The sequence below is a fragment of the Chelonoidis abingdonii genome, chromosome 9, assembly GCF_003597395.2.
Source record: "Chelonoidis abingdonii isolate Lonesome George chromosome 9, CheloAbing_2.0, whole genome shotgun sequence".
In the NCBI taxonomy this organism is placed as follows: Eukaryota; Metazoa; Chordata; order Testudines; family Testudinidae; genus Chelonoidis; species Chelonoidis abingdonii.
The window spans coordinates 13,025,717-13,050,168 of NC_133777.1; the positions used below are offsets into that span (position 1 = coordinate 13,025,717).

Consider the following 24,452-nt stretch of genomic DNA (forward strand, 5'->3'; position numbering starts at 1 on the left):
AATAGGACACAGACTTCAGGGCCATCAATTAGGAAACTTTCTTGAGGACTAAACTTGGAAAACGAGAAAATATTTCAGTTGGAGAGCACCCTGTGTGGGTGGCAGTTTTAGAACAAAGTGAATAATTTGTGGGGAGCAAAGTGGATATCACTTAATGAAACTTAATGGCCAGCTTTGCTTTTGAAAGTATTTCTGGAATGTTATTGTAAAGCTATACAGTGATTTGTACCTTGTCAAGTGTCATAGGTCTCTGTCCTTTCACATTGTGAGTTTTCAGACAATGACTGAGCATGAAAAGCAGATACGGGAGGAGGAAATACTGCAAATGAATTTCTCCTTGAAAATGTACAAACTCAGAAAGAAGAGAGTCTGTGGGTCAGGAAACATACTCTTGAACTCAAGTATGAAAGGAAGGGACTAACTCAAACACTTGTTCAGCATTGTGACCAGTTGCAATGCTTTGGCTCATACCCTATGAAAACACTAATTGGAGAACTAAATGACCTATTACTTTGAGGTCAGCACACTAAATTCTTTTGTGTCGTGCTCCAAACCCTCCCAGGACAAGTTCCTTAGCTACAGTCACACATACATTCGATTAACAGGCCACTGCAGACATTTACATTTTTATTTTTTTAAATTTTAGGCAAGGATGACATTTCTTGTTCCCTTTCCAATTTTTGTTCCTAATCCTACATCCACCCAAGCTGCCAACTGCAGTACTCCAAGTTCACAGTCCAACTCCCTTGAATTTGCTGGCAATACTATGGTCTGCCTTGAATTTTATGGTATTTGATCAGGACCCAAATGATTTTGGTGGCAGTAGGATCACACTCTTTGTAGATGAAATGGTTTATTATTATTGTAAGGCAGTGATGTGAATTTGTAACTTCTGGGCGTGTTGGTGTGGTTCCACAATAGTAGTGATTTAACACATGCCAGGCCCAAGGATCCAGTTACTACCTCAGTGTAAGTTTAGAGTAATTCCATTGAAGTCAGTGCAGTTACTAGTGTAAAAGTCAAGAAAATAAGGCGCTTGCTATTGGATTTGATCCAATACTACCACCTATTATACAGTGATCTAGTCTGTATGCCTATTTTCTCCATAGACTATCATTTTAAATTGGAAATATGATTTCCCTGCTGTTGTGAATTCTCTGTACCATTCCAACAGAGAGTGAGAAAGCCTGTTGTCATGCCAACAAAAGAATGGTGAGGTGTTTACTTGAAAGTGAGTTCTGCACAAGCATTCATAGCAAGCTATGTCTGATGATCAGTGTTTGAACTAATCTTAAGAGAGTCTCTTCTTCCTTCAAAATATTTGCTCTGTTTATGGAGTTTTACCCCAGGATATAAGGAAGATGGCTATTTGAGAGCAATACCAAGGACACAGTGTATGCTTTTGTTTTCAAAAAGCACTCTTGAGTTCAGTAATGGAAAGCATACCTAGACTACAAATAGCGGCACATGGAAAAACCAAACAGTCAGCTGTCTGCGGCTTATATAAAGAGAGTTTGTAGCGAAGAGACTTCTTTTTAAAATGAATCATATGGTAACTCACTTTTATAATTATTTAATATTTTTTGGTTTATACTGTAATTTGGTTTAAGAGGCATGTGAATTGTGATATTATGTTACCTCATTGAGCCTTTTACCTTTTATGAATTTGTACTGTACTAGGGGACATACTAGTTATTAATTCTTCACAAATGCCTATTATACAATATACAAAAAACAAGAAAAAGCGTGTGTGTAATATTCAGACATTGCAAATAAATCATTTTCTGTAGTAATATATGTCATATATGAAAAGAAAGTGTAAGTGCAAAGTAACATTATATAATTATTTACCTGGTTTTAATAGTATATCTTTTACTGTACTTTCAGAATTAAAGTGTTTACTAGCAGAATGTTGTCTGCTTAGGAGGAGTATGGATTTTTAAGTTTGCAATCAAGTGTCTGGAGAAACCGTATATAGTTTTGGCCTCTCTGAATGAACAGAGTTTATTATACAACTGAAGAATTACATGAAGTTAAAAATGCAGTGTGGGTTATTAATATTTGAAATTTTTCAAAAATATATCATTTTGATGTTAGTAAACATTAAAATTAGAGATGCACAGAACTTTTGTATGTTCTTTAAGAATGTTTGCTTTGCTGTAGCTACTTACTTCTTCTCAATAAGACGGTGCATCCAGATCCTTACTGTGTGTGTATGTTGTGGGGAGGAATCTGGTGAGAATGTTTGGCATGATTCACTGTTCTGAGAGTGTATAAAATCCAGTCTAGCCATCCTCTAACCACATGATTTATAGTTTGAGATAGAATTGAAGAAATTTTCAGTAGCCTGGAGCTCTGTTTTTCAAGTCGGTGAACACTCCCATAAAATCAGTTTGTTCTGTGCCTGTACAGCACCTAGTCAGAAGTGCCTAGGATTCCAAATAGTAAAGGGAGCTTGTCTCCCACAGGAGCACACTCGGCATGCTGCAGAATCAAGCGTTTTGTCTGGTCTCCAGAAAAGTTCAGTAGTTTAGATCTTAAAAATTATCTTTGACCAAAACAAGGATGTGCTGGGAGCTGTCATTTTGAATTATGCAGCTTGAGAAATACTAATTTGTGCCTTAACTCAGCCACCAGCAATATAATCAGTGTTGATGTAAAAGGTACTTTTGGATTAAGAAAGGAAGCAGTATCAATAAGAGTGGAGAAAGTGACTAGAACAAGACGAGAAATGATAAGCAGCATAGCTTGATTTGTCAGACATTCATAAATATCTGTGGCAAACCATGTATTAATCATCTGTTTTTCTTAGAAGCTTTAAAGTTGTGGACACGTGCCAGTAAAACAGGACACATTTTATGTAGCACACTCTTTTCTGGTGTCATACCTGATGAGCTAACCATAACTCATTTCCTGTGTCAACAAAACCAACTGGTTAAGATGGTAATTAACCACATGTCTATCACTGGTACCCTCATCCTTCCTCCTTCACTCCCTCCATGTGTTGCACACAAATTAGAGAAGAATTTCTAAGACAGGAGCTGTTTTTTGGTATCACAATCTAGCACAATGGGGCACTCATCTTACTGGGGACTTTGAGTGCTATTGTGAAAGTAGTTTTGTTAAATTAAATTTTGGGAAAGTTAAACAAATTCAGTGGGTCATGATACATTTTGATAAACATCATTGACTGCCACACACATTTGTAAGTCCCAGGACTTTTTCCCCATACTGTTTCTCTCCCCTGTTAGTGTCTATTCAGGGATTTCCCATCGTTTTCTGTATTGTTTTTGCAGGAGTGGCAATTCGGAACACAGCCTTTCTTTTGGCCAGCTGGTGCTAAACCAGCCATCAATTTTCAAAGTACTCCAGGGACTGACTCAGATCTCATTTATTCAGTTTTTACATGGATGCAACTCCATTGACTTCAGGGGAGTTGCTTACACTGTCATAAATCAGGAGTGAGATTAGAATTGGCCCCCAGCAGTGGAGATTCCAGAATATACAGCCTATTGAAAAAGGTCAGCCAGCAAGTTTGCTGTGTTCTGGTGGTGGGAATCCTGGAACAGAACTTCTTGCAGAGGTGCAGTGGTCTGATTAATGTGTGGCTTTTGATTTAGACTCTTTCCTTAAGAAACATAGTCATGACAAAGTCTGTTCTTTTACCCACTCCCTCATGAATATCTTCCCATGGGACATTCAAAGATTCTATAGATCAACTGGAAAAAAAAAGATTTTGGAAGATAAGTGATAGGAGTACTTCTCACAGCAGTACTAAACCATTGAAAGCAATGAAGATATGTTGGCGGATAATTGGTGAGAGAGTCAGGTCTAGCATTATGGCACGTTATTATGAATTATGCAGAGTAATAGAGTCCTTGATGGGTTAGGTGGCCCAGTGGTTAGCAAACCCAGTGCCACCTCCTGGTACGGTTGCCAACTTTCTAGTCGCACAAAACCGAACACCCTAGCCCTGCCCTTTCCCAGAGACCATGCCCCTTCCCCACCCCTTCCCAGAGGCCCCGCCTCCACTCACTACATTCCCCCTTCTCAGTGGCTCGCTCTCCTGCACCCTCACTTACTTTCACTGGGCTGGGGCAGGGGGTTGAGGTGCGGGAGGGGGTGAGGGCTATAACTGGGGGTGCAGGCTCCAGGATGGGGCCAGAAATGAGGGGTTCAAGGTGCGGGAGGGGGCTCTGGGCTGAGGCAGGGAGCTGGGGTGCAGAGGGGGTGAGGACTCTGGCTGGGGGTGCATGCTCTGGAGTGGGGGTGAGGCTGGGGATGAGGGATTTGGAGTGCGGGAGGAGGCTGCAGGTTAAGGCAGAGGGTTAGGGTGTGGGAGGGGATGAGGGCTCTGGGCTGGGGGTGATGGCTCTGTGGTGGGGCCAGGCATGAGGGGTTTGTGGTGCAGGAAGGGGCTCCAGGCTGGGGAGTGGGGCCAAGGGATTTGGAGTGCGGGAGGGGGCTGTGGGTTGAGGCAGGGGATTGGAGTGGGGGGCTGGGGAGGGCTCTGGGCTGGAGGTGCTAGCCCTGGAGTGGAGCCAGGGATGAGGGGTTTGGGTTGCAGGGAGGTGCTCCAGGTTTTGTGGGGGAGCTCAGGGCTGAGGCAGAAGGCTGGGGCTTGGTGTTGGGGCATGGGATTACCTTGGGCAGCTCCTGATCAGTGATGCAGCATGCTGCCTGTCCTGGCACCACACTGCACGTGCCCTGCAAGCAGTCAGCAGGTCTGGGTCTTAGGCAGAGGGCCAGGATGCAGGAGACACAGCCCTCCCAGCTCCCATTGGCTGGGAACCGACCAATGGGAGTTCAGAGCCGGTGCTCAGGGTAGGGGCAGCACACAGAGCCCAGTGGTCCCCCGTCTAGGAACCAGACCTGCTGGCCACTTCCGGGGCGCTGTGCGGTGTCAGCCAGGACAAGTAGGGACTTGCCTGCCTTAGTGCCACAGCACGGCCAGCCGTACCTTAAATGGCTTGGTCATTGGTGCTGACTGTAGCTGCCAGGGGCCCTTTTCAAACAGGTGTTCTGGTCGAAAAGCAGACACCTGGTCACCCTACTTCCTGGTGGAGATGTCTTGCAGTTTTGGTCCTTCTTTAATCAGAAGTGCGGTGAGGGGGCAGGTGGTTTGGGTCCCTCCTGTAGCAGGGCAGAGATAGTTGCCAGCCCTCCAAGATTGGCCTGGAGTCTCCCAGAATTGGCATTGACCTCCTGGTGACTATTGAAAGCAATCCGGGAGATTTTAATAGGATATTTTAAGAAAATGACATTACGTCATGTTGAGGGAAAAATATCTTCCGGAATAACTTTAGTCAGAGTTGGCAACCCAGCCTGTTCACTGCACCAGATGCCAACCCAGGGCCCTAGGAGAGTAAACAGCGCCTGAACCCGAAGGTGTCCTCTGAGTTACCCTCCCTGGGTCACTTCCTACTGCTGCTTTCCTCTCTGAGCTTACATCCAAGATAAGGTGGAAAACAAACTGTCAGCCCCATCCAGGCTCAGCATATGGCCATATTCCCTCAGGAGGCTTCTCCAGTGCCCTTGTCAGGAGCTTCAGGATAGGTCTGTCCTCCTCCTCAGCCTCCCTCCTTTTGAGCTGGGTTCCTCCCTTTTCAACCCTTTCTCCAGTTGGAGCATGCCCTTCAGAGCTAGAGAGGTGGGACTACCAAGGCTCAGTACGGTCCTTCAACCCCTTCCGGCCCAATGCTGGGTTTGTATACCCCATCACATGCAGATTGTGTTTGCTGGTTTTCCTTCATACAGTTCACTAGTGTTTAATTGTCCTTCATCAAAATACACACAAGTGCACAAATGTAAAAGCATTGATTAAGATGTAGAAATGAATAAATTGCTGTGAGTTACCAAAGAGAAATATACCAAGTTTTATTTAGGGTGGCAGCTACCTAGCTATGAAGGGAAAATACATCTCTGTCTCCTTTTCACTTACAGGAGGAATGCAAACAAATATTGGCTCGCCAGAAATCTAATTCCCAGTCAGATTCTCATGATGATGAGATTTCTCCTCCTCCTCCAAACCCAGTGGTGAAAGCTCGACGCAGAAGGGGAGGTGTCAGTGCTGAGGTGTACACTGAGGAAGATGCTGTTTCTTATGTTAGAAAGGTAACGTGTTAGCAACTGTTTGATTCTGAAGTTTATATTACAATCAAGTGATCTGTTTACATTTTACTCTGTAAAGCATCATTGCAATGGTTGGGTCATTTTATATTGCCACTGCTTCTGAAGAAATGCCAAGCACAAATTAAGAATAAACAAAGCAAGAACTAGAAGTTTGCAGTCTGTGGAATCCCTGGATTCTACTTCATGGAGCTCTTTCAGCCAAATCAATTTATGTTTATAACTTTAAATGTGTTTAATCTTTGGCTGGTGGTCCCAAGAGCATGGACTTTTGCTCATGCCACATTCATCTTCAGGTATTTCTAATTTTACATTAGAGATTCATAAGGTATTAAACTTGGCTTTGAAGAAGCTTTGCATATCTTAGATGAATCAATAAGTGACACCAGAAATACTGGACATTATGGGCCAGATTTTCAAGCACTCAGTCCCCACGGTTGGGCTCAGGTGTACATTTATGGACAAATTTTAAGAATAACTGAGCACCCAGTGTGCTGAGCTCTGTAGAACATCTGACCCTAATTGTGGATTCTGAGCTCTCTAAAAAACATTGGCCTATAATACATAGTACGGTAGTATTTTTAATTAGAAATATTAACTTGTTAAAAATTAACATGAATATTTGCTGTCCTACAAGAGATCCACATAGACTGCCTGGCTCCCTTTTCAGGATTGGATAATGAATGCCAATTTACACATGTGGAACTATTTTAATAATTTCATTGTTTCTGAGTGTCAACATTATTGTAGGCATCTGGTGTCAATGGGTGGAAAGATTTTCTTTCTTCATTTACAAATGTTGACTAACAGTTACCTCCAGCAACAGCTGTTGCTCCAATGTCTGAAGTAGCTCTCCCACCTAAAAGAGTTTATTTTATAGGAACACATTTTGTCAACCATGACTTTTGGGCAGGGTATTTTTTTTCTGTTCGTGATTGTGCGTGCCTTTGTCATCCTCTTATGGTATGAGCTCACTGACTGCTATTGCATCTTCCCTCACAAGAAACAGACACCTGGGAGAGCTTTCAGACTAAAGCTAATTAGAGAAGAGTATTCTCCCAGCATTTAAGTCAAATAATGCTGGCAACTATTCAGTACATTTTAAAAAACACTATAGTTAAACTGTTAATGCATGGCACTGTTTAAAAAAGCATTTATGTGATATTTTAAAAGGCACTTTCAACTACTTAGTATTTTCTCTCCACAGTTCTTGATATCTCCTTTAGAAACTTTAAAATCCCCCACAAATTTTCTCTCTGCTCATTATGGGCCCAGTCCAACTCTTCTGAAGATCAGTGGAAGTGTTCCTCCATATTCCTTTGGATTGTTTTCTTATGTTCCTAACTGAACCTGAAATTAACACAACTTTCTTTGCTTCCTTCTGTCAACAATGTCAGTACAAACTTACAATGAGGCGGGACAGGCAGTTGCTGCAAAGCTCGAAGTACAGTACAGATTATTTTCTGTGTTCTGCATAGAGATGATATGAAATTAATTTCTTAGAAGCAGACTGTGTTTAAATAATATTCTAGGGGGATATTTGTAATGCTAAGAAATAAAGAACTAGGAGGTTTTGTTGGAATCCTTTCTTCAGTGTCATCAGCACATGAATCTACTCAGGATATTGCAGAAGTATGGGTGACAGAGCCATCTACAATGCAGAGATGAATGGAGAAAATGACATATAGAACATCCAGGATGTTTCCAGCCTCGCTAGGATCATGCAGCAAGAGAACTCACACCAGTGTTTCTCTGGCAGGGTAGGACACTGACAATAAGCTCTGAGCTTTTCTCATAGTGAGCTAGCTTATGTCTAACTCTTATTTTGATATTAGGAATTCTGACTCTCTACTCAAGTGAATGTGAAATGTTGCCCTCTGATAAATATATGTGCTGCCATTGACTTCTCTACACCTTTGACTAGAGGAAATCAATGGGAGCTGAAACAACAAGTAGTCCTTGTGGCACCTTAGAGACTAACAAATTTATTGGGGCATAAGCTTTCGTGGTCTAAAACCCACCTCATCAGATGCATGGAGTGAAAAATACAGTAAGCTGTATATATATCACAACACATGAAAAGATGGGAGCTGTGTTGGTGAAGATAGAATTCGGCCTTTGAGCCTTTACCAAGATGGCTGTCACATTATTCTGTACCAGATATGGACTGGCTACAGAGCTTACTTATACAGATCAGATGTGTTCATCTTAAGATCCTTTAATGCTCTGCCATCTATGGCAGTAGTTTGTTTAAATAAGGTACACCTTTACCTTGATATAACGCTGTCCTCGGGAGCCAAAAAATCTTGCCGCGTTATAGGTGAAACCACGTTATATCGAACTTGCTTTGATTCGCCGGAGTGCGCAGCCTGGCCCACCCGGAACGCTGCTTTACCGCATTATATCTGAATTCGTGTTATATCAGGTTGCGTTATGTCGGGGTAGAGGTGTATTTTATACATAGTGCCACCTAGTGGCTAAACCATATACTATAGTTTAGCATACTATTATAGCAGAGGCTCTCAAACTTTTTACTGGTGACATCTTTGTCTCTGAGTGAGACTCCCAGCTTTATAAATGTAACCCACTTTTTTATATATTTAACACATTATAAATGCTGGAGGAAAAGCGGGGTTTGGGGTGGAGGCTGACAGCTTGCAACCCACCCTGTAATAACCTTGAGACCCCCTGAGGGGTCCCGACCACCAGTTTGAGAACCCCTGCATCATAGACAATAGTACTTTTCCTTAAAATAATTCTAGGGTTGTTCTTTGTTCAACACTGCAAAAGGGTTGTCATGCATCATTCCCCCCACTGGAAATAGCCTTCCTCTGTCTAGGCTGGCTCTCTGGCCTAATCTAGATCCCTTGCCTGCCAGATTAATAAGGGAAGGGACGAACAGCCGAAAACAGCCCTTTCTCCCAGTGGGAAAATGGCTTACTTCTGCCTAAATTACAGTGGGGTTAGGGAAAAACCAACAATAAAACCCCCAAGCCCAAGGCCTGCTCTTGTCTCTTGGGATTTTTCCCTGCGCAGTGTGAAAGGGATAACAAGAAGAAGAAGTTCAGTCTTTTTAGGGTGACTCTCACTCACAGCCTCTGTGGGGTCAAAGGGATTCTAAACTAAGCAAAATAAAGCTGATCCCTTTTGAGTGGAGGAAGGACCGTACAGAAGGATATCTCACCTCCTCACTTATTTCTTACCCTGTACTCCCTTAAGGCCCCCTTCTCACCTGTCTCCACCCCTCCTGAGTGCCTGTGCCTCCTCCTATGACAAATTGTTAACCCTTTCCCTGCTAGATCAGAGTAATGTCTGTCTACTCTGTGACAGACACATACTAAAATACTGTCAAATGTTTTACTTTTCAGACTATAGATTTCATTGGTGATATGAAGGCCAGCTCTTCGTTCTGTGGGATTTCTGTGAAAATGTAGATTGCTCTTCCTGTGTGATTATACTCTAGAACTCAAAATATTTTCCTTTTGCTTGATTAACTTATTTTCTTTAACTAATTTTTTGGTGGGAGATTGGAGACGCTTCCGACATAGGAATGTGTACAGTAACTGGAATAATGCAGGAGTTCTGTTTCTTTCATGAGATTGTGTCAATTGCCAGAAGATTTTTTCACCATCTTTAAGACAAGGGGAGCATCTTTAAGACAAGGGGAGCAGTAAAGCATTGCCATACATTCCTGTCTCTGACTTGTCTTTCCATTACGCCCAGCCAGGTCCTATCCCTGCATATGATGTCCTGCATCTAGTCAGTGGTCAGCCTGTAGGTCGGACTGGCCTTGGTTGCACTTGCATTATTTTCTCTGGCATCCTATCATCTGTTTGATACGGTGTCTCCACCATTGTAGTCTTGTTGATTGCAGCCATTCACATCCTATGTCCCTCTAACTTATTCATTTGTCTTACAATCATTCTGTGTTACACCTGCCATCTTCCGCATATCTCTACTGCCTCCAGCCTTCTGATGTCTGCTTCCTTTAATGCAACTGCTTCCAGACCATACATTAATACTGTTAATACACTGGTTTGATATTATGAACTGATAAAGAAAAAAATTACACAAAAAATGAATGGGTCACATGTTTGTATTTTGTAAGACAAAGAAACATCACTCATGTTTTATGTTTAGAGGTACATTGCTTCTGATGTTGCTTTAGGGAGAGGAAGTGTATGAAAAGTGTTTTCCTCAGTCTATTAAAAAAATACATGAAATATGAAAGAAGTTTGCGTAGCTACTGTCAGTTCCTGCTGAATTTTTGCCCTGTACTGTGTAAGGATATTTTATGAGGTGAGGAGGAGAGGCTACCATACATATCTGTTCTTATTGTTATATTAGTAACATTAATTCTTGTACCCAGGCTGTCGGAATTGGAATGTATTGCTTTCTCGGTGGTTTTATATTAAATTATAAATCTGACTCAGCAATGTGAAACAAGCTGCATCTATCATATTGACAAGTGTCAGGGGGTAGCCGTGTTAGTCGGTATCCACAAAAACAACAAGGAGTCCGGTGGCACCGTAAAGACTAACAGATTTATTTGGGCATAAGCTTTATTGAGTAATGCAGTCTTTTAGACATCAAGATATATAATGAAACAAAGCCAGAACTGTAACTTTGTGTGTTTCTTTTCCCCCACAGGTTATTCCAAAGGACTATAAAACAATGACTGCTCTGGCAAAAGCCATCTCCAAGAATGTGCTCTTTGCTCACCTTGATGACAATGAGAGAAGGTATGAGGAGGTGTTATTATCTCAGCTTTTTGAATTAGTGGAATACTTTACTTGAACTAAAGACAAATCCTCCATAAAACTTGATGCATATGCTATTGCAGCCTAGACAGCTTTATGGGACTTAGAACCTCACCCATGGTTATTGGTGGATTTGTATTGTGGCCAGAGTCTACCTAGCCCTTATACAGGGACATAGTGGGGGTGAGTAAGGAGGTGGTGGCCAGTGGAGCTGCTCTCCCTTGCATGAGCTGTGTAAGAACCATTCAGAATAGCAGTTCCTGAATTCAGGGGTGTGCAGGGATTGGTTTGTTCCTACCTCCTGGGAGAACATGGCAGCCTGGAGGGGCAGGGAGCATAGGAAGGAGTGAAGCCATGGACAGGTGCTGGCCAAGTATACAGGGCAGTGTGTGTGTGTGTGTGTGTGTGTGTGTGTGTTTGTGTGTGTATGTGTAATGCTGAATCACAGAGCAGCTGCAGAGCCTCTCCCCAAAGAGCAGCTGCAGAGCCTCTCCAAGCCCCTTAGATGGTTTTCTCAAAAAGTGGAGAACTGGATCCTCTTTTCCACACTCTTCCTTGTCCTCACCTTCCCAGACAGGGAAACCCTACAGATGATGTGGGTGGAGGGTGCACAGCTCTCTCAAATTCAGTGAGCACTCCCTTCTCCTTTCAGAACAGACCTGCTTCTGCTTCCAAGGATTCTTAGGATTTGCCCCTCAGTAGGATTTCTTACTCTGTTTTCTTTCTAATTCATATTGTTTATCAGTAAAGCTAAGACTTTGGCAAGATTATTTTTAGTAAAAGTCATGGACAGGTCACAGGCAATAGACAAATATTCATAGAAGCTGTGACCTATCTGTGACTTTTGCTGCTGGGGCTCCATGGTTTCCCGCCACCGTGGCGGCTGGGAGCTGTGGGGTTTCCCTTCCGCCCACAGCAGCTGGAAGTTGCAAGGGGTCCCCCCTCCACCCACAGTGTCTGGGAGCTGCAGGGATATTTTCCAAAGAGAAAACTGGGACAACCCAACCACTCGCCTGAGGCATCCCCCTCGCCTCCCACCACCCCTCCTGGCTGTCGCCCGCCCATCGCTGGAACCCTGAGGAGGGCCCCCTTAGGAGTCTGTCACCTTTCACTGGAACCTTGCAGGGGGACCCCGTGTCGCTGCTGTCGCCTGTTGCTGGGACCCTGCCAGGGCCCCGCTAGCTGCCAGCTCCAGAGTCCCGCAGCCCCTGGGGCAGATTCAGTGACTTCCATGAGATCCATGACATAAATAGCCTTATTATGTAGCCTTATTTATCAGCTAGGAACTAAGGCCTTGTCCACACTGGGGTTTTAACATGGGTAGCAACACTAGCACAATCCTTCAATGAGGCTACTCACATGCTTAGAGTTCAGCACACATTTATTTACGGGTTCCTACTTATACTAGACATCAACTAAACATCGTCAGAGGCAGTTAAACAATCTAATTACCATGAGATCCCATTAGAGTGCCACTCTCCAGGGTAATTAGGAGGGCATTAACTTTCCATATAATACCTTCTAACTTTCCCAGATATGTAAGTCCCAATACATATCTGCTTTATAAGACTATTAACATATGCAAGCAATGGAAGAGTATTTTTACCACCCTCAGGTACAAATTGAATGGACTAGTATTTAGGCTAAACGAATGTTTTAAGAATTTTTCAGCAGAGAAAAAATGAAGGAAAGACAGTTTTGCTTTCCCAGGTCTAAATCAGCAGGCGTGGCTCAAAGCGATAGCCCAACCCTTGTATACTATTTCTCACATCTCACCTAATTCTGTGAGCTAGTGTCCTTTGTCCTATTATGGGTATGTGGACATAGGGAAGGGAAAGTGTGCATGGAGCATTTCACCTCCTTGTGCACACCACATAAGGGTTAGAGACAATCTGTCGCTGCAGTCTGGAGAGTACAGGGATTGCTTTCTCCCTGGGGAGCAAATTTCCCCTAAAGAAGCAGAAAAGAGGGAGGGCCATTCCCCCTTTACATCAAGGCATGGTGCAGCTTGCATGTTTCCCGTTGCTGCCAGATGTTCCAGGAGAGATTCACCCTCCTGGTGTTCCCCTGCAGCACTCAGTTCTGCACTATCCCCCTGCTTGGGGCTGAGGCTTCATGCCACAATCAAGCCCCGTAGCGAGTACAGCAAGCTCTCATCCACATCAAAAGAGATGGAAATCTCAGAAGGACGGACACATTATGCTATTTTCAGACAAGAATGCTGTCTGCAATTGGCTGGTCTTTGAATCTTAATGAATTTCCTCTTGACATCATACCTTGTTGCTCTAGTCCTGTCTCATGTCAACTACCGGGATACACTACCGTCATTGCTGCCACTCTGCGTCTTACTGATGCAAGCAAGTAGCTAAGCAAAAGCAAAAGTGTATGACTTATATTTTGTCCTCTTCAGAAATATCTATGTTTTTGAATGACTGGCGATCCTGGGGATAATATTTCATCTCTTATGCAGCAGTAGTTTTTTTCTGCAATCAGCTTCTCATCCAGCAGTGTCTGTGATCACTGGATCATTATTTCATTGTCATCCCTCTTCCAAAATTGGGTGCTAGATAACCATTGTCACCCACAAAACAAACAAACCAGCAAATACAGTGTAGAGCTGCTGGTCTCTTGTACTTTTCCTTCTTGTTAGAATCAATTCTGCAAGATAACTTTATTTTTATCTGCTCCATGGCTGAGTCGAGGAGACCTGTGGATTATTCATTGGTCAGAAGCTGTGGCAGTCCTTACGTATGATGTGTGACCCGAATTCAGCATGATAGTGCAATGTAAATTTTCCCATTTCTCATGTATACTATGGGACTACTCACATGCTTAAAATTAGGCATGTACCTTGCTGAACTGGGGCTAAGATAGCATCATTCATGACATCATTGTGGAGAATCTATAATAGCATCCTTTCCTAAATATGGTGCTATGAGTAACAGGGATCTACCTCCACCCGCATAAACTAAGTAATGTAATGGTATACAGAAAATGGCTACAAGCAGCAGAAATGCAACTGCATTGGTATTAAACAGTGCTCAGTTTAAAATCCAGGGGTTGGTTTCTCAGCTGAGCTTTTGGTGAAATGTTCTGACTTATCTAGATGCCTACAACAAGGGTGGGCAAACTATGGCCTGCAGGCTGGATCCAGCCTGTCAGGGCTTTGGATTCGGCCTGTGGGATTGCTAGCCCTGCTCCCATTGCATTTGTAACTTTCATTGCATTTGTAACTTTACTCTTTGTTAAAAACAAATAAACACAGGGCAGATTTTGCTTGGCCAGTATACAGACATGCAGTGAGCAGGGTGGTGTGAGGAGCCTTCCTCTCCCTTGCTGGTCCATGCAGAACCCAGGAAGAGTTGTTATTATATATATTACTGTAGTGCCTAGAAGCCCAAGCCAAGACTATGGGCCCCATTGTGCTAGACATCACATGGACACATAATGAGAGACTTTCCCTGCCCCGAAGAGATTACAGTGCGATCAGGCAAGACCATCAAAGGGCGGGAGCGGAAAGAGAAGCATAGGGAGGCGAAGCGACTTGCACAAGGTCACACAGCAGGTCAGTGGCAAAGCCAGGAATGGAAGCTAGGCCTTACAATTGCCCGTTGAGTGCTTTATCCAGTACACAACACTGCTTCCTCAGAATTGCAGGTCATTCGCTCAGGAAAGTGCAGGGTTTGATCCCATTCTACTCCTTTGGGATTAATAGTGCATCAAAGAGGGTGGGGAAAGGCAGGACCATAGCCCTGACCCATCTGCATTAGCTTGAAGAGTATAATTGGTAATTAGGGGGAGCAGTCTGCATCCTCTAAAGGCATATAGCAGTGGGTGTTCTCTCCCTGCATCTGGAGAATTTTGGGAGACAGTCCGCAGACTATGGCAATTTGGAAGAAATAAATATATGCATTCCCAAATTCTGTCCTTTGATTTGCATTATGTAGTCAGACTTGGGTGAGACTGCAGCTTTTAGTCATGTACCTGATGTTATTTTAGAACATTGCAGATCTCACAGTTTATCACAACTTCAGTTCTTGATTCCCTTTTTAAATGAAACTACGAAGGTTGAAAGTGATGCATTGCCTGATCTAAAATAAAACTTGCCTTTATTACTGAACTGGCTCTATCCCTTCATATTGTGATGATGCAGTTCACTGATGTAGCCTACTGAAGTCATTTGGTGTTGTATTAACATAAGAATAGCAGCATACAACGATAACCTGAAACTGAAGACACAGTGATTATACTCATAGTCAAACGTAACATTCTAGTCTAAAAATGACCAGTATTGAACTATTCTGATGAATGGGATGGATTTTGTTCTTGGAGATTGGTCATTTTACATAATTAAAGAAAGCTGGCTTCTTCCCATGAACACAAAGCCTGGCCTTTGAATTCCACCTGTAATCTGCCAAGAAAGAGGAAGACAATATTCAAACCTATCTCTCAAAAGCCTTCTGTGAACTAAACAAAGCTTTTATGTCTTTTGAGTAATGCTGAAGGTATTGTCCGGGTAGATACCAATGCTGGCTCCCTTATAGTCCAGCTTCTCAGAGTTTTTCTGCTTGATGAATACTATTGATGGCCCAAATTCAGCATGGTACTTAAGCATGTGCCTAACTTTAAGCACAAGGGTAGTTCCCATGTCTTGCCATTGATTTCAGTTGAACTATTCACATGCTTAAATTTAGGTATGTGCTTCAGCATCTTGCCAACAAAGAAAACTTCTTATACTAGGAAAAGTTTGTGGATTTTGGAAACCATAGCTATTTGGCAGCAGAAATGGAAACGGAACAAGGTGGAATTGCCCAGCCATTTGGAAAATAAATTCTCCAATTCTCCATTCAAGGATTAGACACAAATTCAACAGTGACTTTATTTTCAGGCATATCCATCTTGTTAACCAAAGACCTATTGTCTTTTATCAGACAGGTGTCTGGAGGCAGTATTCTCTGGGTTAGTTTGCAGCTTTCAGGAGATTATATCAACTTCGCTATCTTTGTCCAATCAAAACTTTTGTGATTGCAGGTTTTTGGTTTTGTAAGACAGACTTTGCTCCTAAGCATAACTAAAGTCTCTGACATTTGATATTCTCAGTCTTTCATCTTTAAAGAGAAGTATTCTCACACTGAAAAAAATAATTGTAAGAACTTAGTTTTACTTTCATTGTTTTGTTCAACAATTCATCACAAATACTGGTGATTCCGAAGGCAGACTTCAAAAAATCTGTATCAATTATGATCCCAGTGGTTTACCAAAAGGCATTCTATCACCCATTGCTGGTAAGTATTTCAGATAAACAGAGTTTAAGTAGAGCACTAGTTTATCTGGTTTCTTTCTAGAGTATTTGAGTCAAAGAATGTAGAGTTAGGCCGTTAACATTCTTGCACACGTAGGATGATACCTTCATCCTAAACTCAGTGCATTGCAGCTGCTGTACAAGGATATTTTAATACAGTGGTATTTAAGTGTGAAATGATTATTTAAATAATATAGAAAAAGAATAAACTCCTGTTTACTGCTGAATTTATTAACTATTGTGAAATCTTTCAGTGTATATTACAATACCTTTGTGTGCTGCTTCTTTACACAGCAATTAACTGGCAATAATTCTGTAAACTTAGCCATTATGTGATGTAAAGGAGTACAGAATTTAAAAACAAAGGTTGAGTCTTTATTCAATATCCAGTCTTCTCAGTGTGGCAATATTTTGTCTTTATCTTTCTCATTCAAAGTAGATGACAGCTTGTTGGAAGTGGTAATTTGTCTCTGTGCACTGAAGAACAATGGCTTATTTCAGCTTGAGCTATTGAAAGCAGTTTACTTTTTTGTTTTTAGAAAGGACGTGTGCAACTTGTTCAGTTATTCTTACTGTACTATTTCTTGTTTTGTGAACAGAGCTTGCAGTCCTTCATAAGCAAGATTTCATCAAGTGGGAGTTTTACCTGTGCCTGGGTTGAAGGCTCAACTATCTGAGTTGCTCAGTTGTTGGTTTAGGTTGGGATTTCCAAAGAGCTTAAAGGAATTAGACATCCAAATTGATTGAAATGTAATGGGATTTGAACACTTAACTCCCTTAGGTTATTCTGAAAATCCCAGTTGTATATTTTGACATTTAGGCATACAAATGTGCATTACTAAAGTACATCTGCTTAATAATAATACCATTTTTGAAAGAAAGAAATTAGCTTAATGGCAAAACCCCCCTAAAAAACAACAACAAAAAATCTACAATACTCTGAGTTCAAACATTATTTTAGAAATAGAAGATCCAGTTTAATAACCATACGAATCTTCTCTGTCACTCCAATGCACTAATGGAAATTCTGAGTGTAAATTATTTTACTGTTAGACTCCAAAGACTGTTCTAATGGAAGAAAAATCTGACAAACCCAAACAATGATTTAGTTCTTATTTTACAAGTTGGTTACTAAAGAATATGACCTGAACTACATTGCATCTTGTGAGGTAACAGCTGGTCTATCATTGTCCTTGGAAAAAAGTAACAGTTGCTAATATTTCAAGAAACAAAGATGGTCTTTGAATCTACTGGAACAGCTGTAAGAGACTGACACACCATGAACTGTCAGCTGCTAAATTCATATATTCAGACTGACCGAAACAGAATACTTTAACCATTTGGTACCACCAGATTACTACTTTCTTTCTTTAAAATTTAGTTTAAATTTTAAATTTAGTTTTCAAATTGCTTTTTGCTTTCTCCTCCCAGAAATTTTTTTTTTAAATTTCCATACAATTTAGAACAAGCTGACTTTTCTATTTATCCAGCTTATCTTTTGCAACCCCTATTAACACTTGTTTCCCAACCTGCTATTGTACAATTGAAGTTTGTATTAGGTATGTATTACCCGATCTCCTGCATGGTGCACAAAACTGGACAAACACAATGTTTTAGACTGGGTATTAGGGTGAAAATGTCAAACACAATGTTAGAGCCCTCAGCATTTGCCTTTTCTTTCTTTCTTTCCTCCCAACAGTGTAATAGAAGCTCAAAGTACTTAGCTTATACAAGTAGACTTAGAAGTGGCTTGATCACAGTGTAGAAGTACTGATGGAAGGAGAGGATATCTGATACTAAAGGTCTCTCTAATCTAGTAGACAAAGGCATAAGGGATCCAGTGGCTTGCAGCACATGCAAATTGGAAAAAGGTGATTTTTTTTTTAGCAATGTCAGCAAATTAAACCTTGGAACAATGTAACCAAGGATGTGGTGGATTTTCCATCTTTTGAAGTCTTCAGATCAGGGGTCCACTGTTGCCAGCTCTTACAATCTTATCACGAATCTTGCCATGTTTGGTGTTTCCCTAGCTCCTGCAGACAGGTGATTACATGAAAATCTCTGCTTTCATTTATTAAAAGTAAAGTTCTAACCTTCATGCTTGTATGGAAATACTTGAAAACATGAACTGAGTGCACCCTAAAGGCTCAAAAAGCAGAGGCAAACAAAAAGGGTTTAAAATTTACTATTTTAAAACATGATTCCTAAGCCAATCTTGTGATTTTGGGGGCCTGATTTAAGATTTTTGAATTCTTGGGGTTGGCACTACAGGATATCTATAAACTATGTGCTGTAGTGCAGCTACAAGTTACTGTTCTTGATGCAAGAGTTATTTGGTGAAAATCTGTGGCCTCTGTTATGCAGGAGTTCTAGGAAGTCATCATGGCCCCTTCTGCCCTTAAAATCAGTTAATCTATCTACTCCTGTTGCCTTCTGCACAGCAAAGTCACTCCTGTTACTAAGGAGAAGTGTGTAAAGCCCCACAATATTGCTGTTTATTTGGCTAGAGGGCTTATGGTTGACTGAATGATGTGAAGTACATACAGAACACTGATCGTTCTTACATATAGGAGATTTATAAGCTACCTCATTGCAGTTGAATACAGTACTGCCCCAAGTCTAATTTTGCTCTCTCTCTTCCCTTTCTCCCCCATTATTATTTCAACTCAAGAGTCTCCTTGTAATTCTTCCATTGGTGTGAAGGGTTTTTTCCTAGAACGATGGTGAGTGTCCTTCCCTCTAAACAAATGGTACCCCATGATCTGCACAGGGGCAAAGGGAAACTATGGTGAGTCCCGTTGACTCTGTATCATAGCTTCCCACAGACTCTGGGTAGCACAGTTGCGGCATGAGCCGTGCTGGGTCAGGGATTCCCCGAGCTGAGGTCGCCTATGGGACCCTCACTAATAACAATTGCAATATAACAGTGGGTCAAGCCATTACAGATTCTGTTTGCTGTAACATGCTCTAACTTACCCTGTACCTTTGGGTGCTCGGTGGGGGCCCCTGCTCCTGCTCTCTCTGCCTGCAGGGCTGAGAGCACTACAAGGGGCTTATGTTGTGGAATCAGCTTCCCCACCCCCAAGTCTGGATCTGCAATCTCAGGTTCCTATGTGCACTCAGAAGTAGAGGGAAGCGTGGGGCTTTAGACACTGCATGGCTTGATAGTTTAGTGTTTATTTATGGCCTTATTAGTGATTTTCAAAGACATTCGTATGTACTGGAAGGCCCTCTGAACCCACCTGGGCACTCGGCAGTAATGTGTCATTTTAATTTACCTCTTCTCTTTAATATTCTTAACATTATACCTTATATGTAAAGGTAAAGCAAAGAGCAGAAAGCCTCAGAGAACCCCTGACTCTAGAACAGTGAGGGTGGGGAGCAACAGGCCTGATCCCCATAGGCAGATCTTCACCAGAGTGGTCCTACCAGCACTATGCATAGATGGGAATCTTATCTGAGATGCTGTGGTTGGGGAACAGGCTGATTTTTCATGGTGCTATTTCCTCCTTCTCCACCCCTTTATTTCTACATTAGAAGTGTGCTCCGAACTGTGTTGTTTCAGTATTCAGCCGCTAATGCTTAGGGACGGAGATTTTTATAAAAGAGAAAAATCCCTTTGCAGGTCACCTTCAACTTTTCTGATTGTGTTCCATGTTACGCTTTTAAGCCATGATCCTGCACTGTTCATGTCAATGGGAGTTTTGCCTTTGACTTCAGTGGTTGTGGGATCAGGTCTTTATAAGGTTAATGTACTTATTACTGATTATTATTATTTTATTATTTATTAATATGTATTATCAGACAGCGCCTATGAGGCTCAGTCATGGACCAGACCCCCGTTGTGCTAGGTGCTGTACCAACACAGAACAGAAAGACCGTCCCTGCCCCCAAAGAGCTTACAATCTGTGCTGTTATCATCAGCCTGCGAAATAGAACTCAAATCAGGCCACCAGAGGATCTCGGGGTGCTTTGCTACTGGTAAGGTAAACCCTACACATGAGGCCAGTGTAAGTATCCTCATTTTTACAGATGTGAAAACTGGGCCTAGAGAGATTGTCCAAGGTCACACAGGAAACTTGTGACAAAGTCAGTGCAGAATCCAAAGATCTGATTCTCATTTACGTTAACCCACTTTACACCACCCTGGCAGGGCCAGATCTCCTGACATACAGCCCTGTTCCTTTTATAACGGCTGCATTTAAGCACAAGATCCACCTTGCTCTCTTTGGATCTAACTTCACCTCAAATTTCCACTGTCTTGTTTTTCATGTTTTGTAAAAATCAGCAAGCTGAGGATTGAGAAGACTTCAAAAGAAACAAAATTAAAACAGCATTCTGCTTGTTTCATACACTTCCTGGATTTATTTTCTTCCCTGATTCCTTCTTAATAACAGTATCCATAAAACATCATGATATTTACATTTTTGTGTTCATCATCTTTTCCTTCTTGCATTGTCCTCACCTGAAAGCCTTTGGTCCAACACTTTTCCTCAGACAGACATGTGCATGCCCCACTGAGGTCAGTGGGAGCTGTATTTGCACGTCTGAGGTCAGAATTTGGCCTCTTAACATCTTAACAGTTCCCACAACAGCCAATAGAGGTTGCTCACACCAAGGATTTTGGCTCCCCTATTCTAATATTGTAATGTCATTGTGGTCTTAATTCATGATCACAGTTTTATCAGCACAGTGAATCTGTTCCTTTTATAACTGCTGCCTTTAAACTTTTTTGGTACAACATTCAGTGCAGCACATTGTATTTTTCTTCTTTCCAGATGCTAGATTTAAAATAGTCAGGGCATAATTTGTCTTTGGTCCAGCTTTACTTGGTATTCCTTAGTGCTACGGCTTGTCCTATCTTTCTCTCCTGCTTGTTAATTTCTGTAATTCAATAGATAAGTATTTCTTAAACAAGAATTTGAAAATATTGCTCTAGTGTGGTTATATTATTTGAACACAGAACTTGATTCAGTGAAGTGCTCAGAGGAGGTTTCAGCATCTTTGCAGGATCAGGCTTTTACAGTCAAAACTGGACCCGGTGAATTCAATGAGCATTTGGCCACTAACTTCACTACCACTACACTGGTCCTAAAATGGAGGTTAAATAAAACTATTCAGTTGGCTAAGCAATATATTGTGGCATATGGGCTTTAATCTTTCTCCTCTACAAACTCTCTCTACATGTTAATGCTGACATGCCATTGTTCTAGGGAAGTACACTTTATTATGTGCAACCCCATATATACAATACTTGACTGTGTTTCTTAAAGATTGTAATGTGTTCAATGGTGCAATTAAGGTTTTCTTGACCATGCTGGGCCATCAAAAAACTACCTGGTTGTACTACCTCCTGACATATTTTAGTGTTAAGTAAATTTGCATTTATTATAAAAAATACATCTAAATTGTTTGGGTTACCTTGGCATCGTCCTCGTGCCTTATATTTTAAAGTCAAATGTCCTAAACCTTAAAGTAGCCCATAGTTATTAGTACAAGACCTATGTGCTAACTTCTGAGAGCTTTCATTTAGTATGCTCTTTGGTTTTGGAACTCCCTTCCTGTTATGGTTAGCCAAATCCAGCCCTTTAAATCTGGGGTTTATTTTAATTTGTTTAATGTGGCTTGGTCTTAATTACCTGGTCTGTACAGCATTGTGTCACAAAATTTAGATTTCTTTTGCGGCAACTTCCTATAAAAACAATTGCCTTATGAATACAAATATGGTGAGAGTGAACAGTTTATATTTAGAAGGCTAGTTTCATTTTCAAATGATGCTTTCATGGAAAACAAGGTTTAATTGTGTGGGAACAATGGAGATTCTGCAAACAGCTCTAATAGGTACTGCTTTTTTCTCTCCAATAGTTTTATAAATTGGATTAGCTAGAACACAAGATATACAGTGAGAAAAATTAAAAACAAAGCCGTATTATTCTCAGAATCCATAACTCTTTTCTTAATGGTTCAAATTATGAACAATTCACCCAAAGTTTACTTAGAGCTTATTTCTAGCACACAACTTCACACTTCTTATTTATCAGTCTGATTTGTTTTTGCTGCTCTGTTCTGGTGCCGTAGTGACATCCTCTGGCGATGGCAAGATAGCAGAACTCTTTTACAGCAGATCAATGATGTAACTATAAGGGTACTGTGGCATATCCAGCGATTCCTACACACACAAAGTTTGCTTTGTCTAGTGATTAAAGATCATATATCCCTTTGTATATGAATGTAACCTGCCCAATCTTACAAGTTAACCTGCTGTGAGATAAACCATGCAGTTAGCTGGGTTAGTTGATGAGTGAATTTAGCGCTCATGGAAGTGGGGGGCAGATAGCCTTACTTTGAATCAAGCACAATAGGAGCAGGCATTGTGCAGAGTAAACATATATAGTCAAACCTGATCTAAAGCACCCCCTGCCATTCTAGTAGTAAGCCTTTGAGAAAAGTCTTCCAATTGTGCCAGCTATGGTAGGTTTTGTGATGCGCACCAATGAGGACTAGCATGAGAACCATCAAACTCAGTTTGCTTGTGAACTAAATCATCTTTTTGACTCATGTTTTCAAAGGTGAAAAGCCTAGTATATTTCCCTCCTGTGCCAGTTACTCTCATATTGCCAGTTTAGACTGTAGCTGCGTAATTCATTTGCCTCAGTGTTTTGTATGATCTTGTATGGCTCACATAACTCAGGCATTTATGGAGATGCAGGTTTTTCAAGAGATGGTGCGGAAAGATTGAGAAATTGTTGTCAGTTGGAGTAAAATTTTCAAAAGCGCCTAGGTGACTTAGGCTCCTAAGTCCCATTTTCAGAAGTGACTTTGGCAGCCTCTATCTTATTGAGAGTCCATGGGAATTTTGGCTCCTAAGTGTCCGAGTTGCTTTTTAAAATGGGACTGAGGTAGGTTTGAAAATGTTACACATTATCCCTTTGTCATCTCTATATTTAGTTATAAAACTTTTCCCACAAGATTTTTGAGTAGTGATTCTAGTGGAAAAAAAATCTTCGTACAATCTGCACGTAGGCCATGTATGTGACTAGTCAGATTGTCCTTGCCACTGTGAAATTCCCACGCATGGTGGAAAATAGCTGTGGCAGATCAGAGAAAGGGATGATATTTATTTTCTGCAGTGATGAAGAATAACCAGAGCACAATTTTATACAGACCAGACTGTAGTTTGTTAGCAAAACTTTGCATATAAATTAGGGCAGTGGTTCTCAACCTGTACCATACCAGGGCCTACTTCTTTATCCCCTGAGAGCTCTCTCCTATCTAGTTAGAATCTGGCTCAGAGGGACCCTGTACCATTTCACAATATATGCATTTCACAATATATGAAGGGTGGTCAAGACTTCAAGGCTGAGAACCCTTCAATTATGGAATTGGGTATTTTGAGCCTATTGTTTGTAGGAGAATGCAGATTCATGAGAGCGGCCATCATGGTACCTGCCACCTGAGGTCACTGTGTTCAAGGTTATTAAAGAATGTATAACAAAGAAAATATAATCAGCAAATAACCCGGAGGCTAACATTTTGATTGCCAGCAATGCACATATTATTTGAAATAGAAGACTGTATAAAATGTAACTTACTTTGGAAGCAATAGAAAATCTGTATTTTAATGCATAAAAACACATTTGCATTAACACAAGTTTATTTTAGAAAGCACTGGATCTCTCAAACTTTTCCATAGTACACATTTTCTAAGCTCTGTGCTCATTTGTGTTTAACACAACAGAGTATGAACAATCTGAAAGACCCACTATCTCTCATGTAATTCAGTTTCTATTTTGAGACTGAAAAATGTTTACTGGGCTTGATTCTGATCTTGAACTGGTTTCATATGCTAATATTGCTACGTTGACAACAGCAGAGTTATTGTTGATTTACATTGGTGTAGGTGAGATCAGAATCAGACCCAATATAGATTTTTAATTGTATCCACTTTATAACATCTCTTAAACCTACTCTGTATTAAAAACTGTGTCTTAGCTAAAACTACAATACAGTAAGCCTACATCCTCAGGCACAGGAAGACCATGCACTTTAGTTTTCAAGTTGACTGGCCTAGAGTAACAAAACAGATATTTAAAGTAAAAAGTCTCATAATGGTGTGTGTGTATGTGTAAGTGAAATTGCTTCAATAGAGATGATCGCATGTCGGAAAGAGGACAGGGCTGATGTACTCAGCAGAGCATTCTGCCTCAGATAATAAAATGCAAAATACAACCCCACCCTTGCCCCCCGCATGAAGTGGTATC

The 24,452-nt window shown here is 41.3% G+C and overlaps 1 protein-coding gene across 1 annotated transcript in view; it reads left to right on the forward strand.

Moving 5' to 3' along the window:
• Positions 1 to 24,452, forward strand: part of PRKAR1B (protein kinase cAMP-dependent type I regulatory subunit beta) — a 115,820-nt gene that overhangs the window by 15,103 nt on the left and 76,265 nt on the right. Inside the window, exons 3-4 of the mRNA XM_032771018.2 lie at positions 5,944 to 6,114; positions 10,780 to 10,871. Coding sequence (XP_032626909.1) covers positions 5,944 to 6,114; positions 10,780 to 10,871 — 263 coding nt within the window. The remainder of the gene's footprint in view (positions 1 to 5,943; positions 6,115 to 10,779; positions 10,872 to 24,452) is intronic.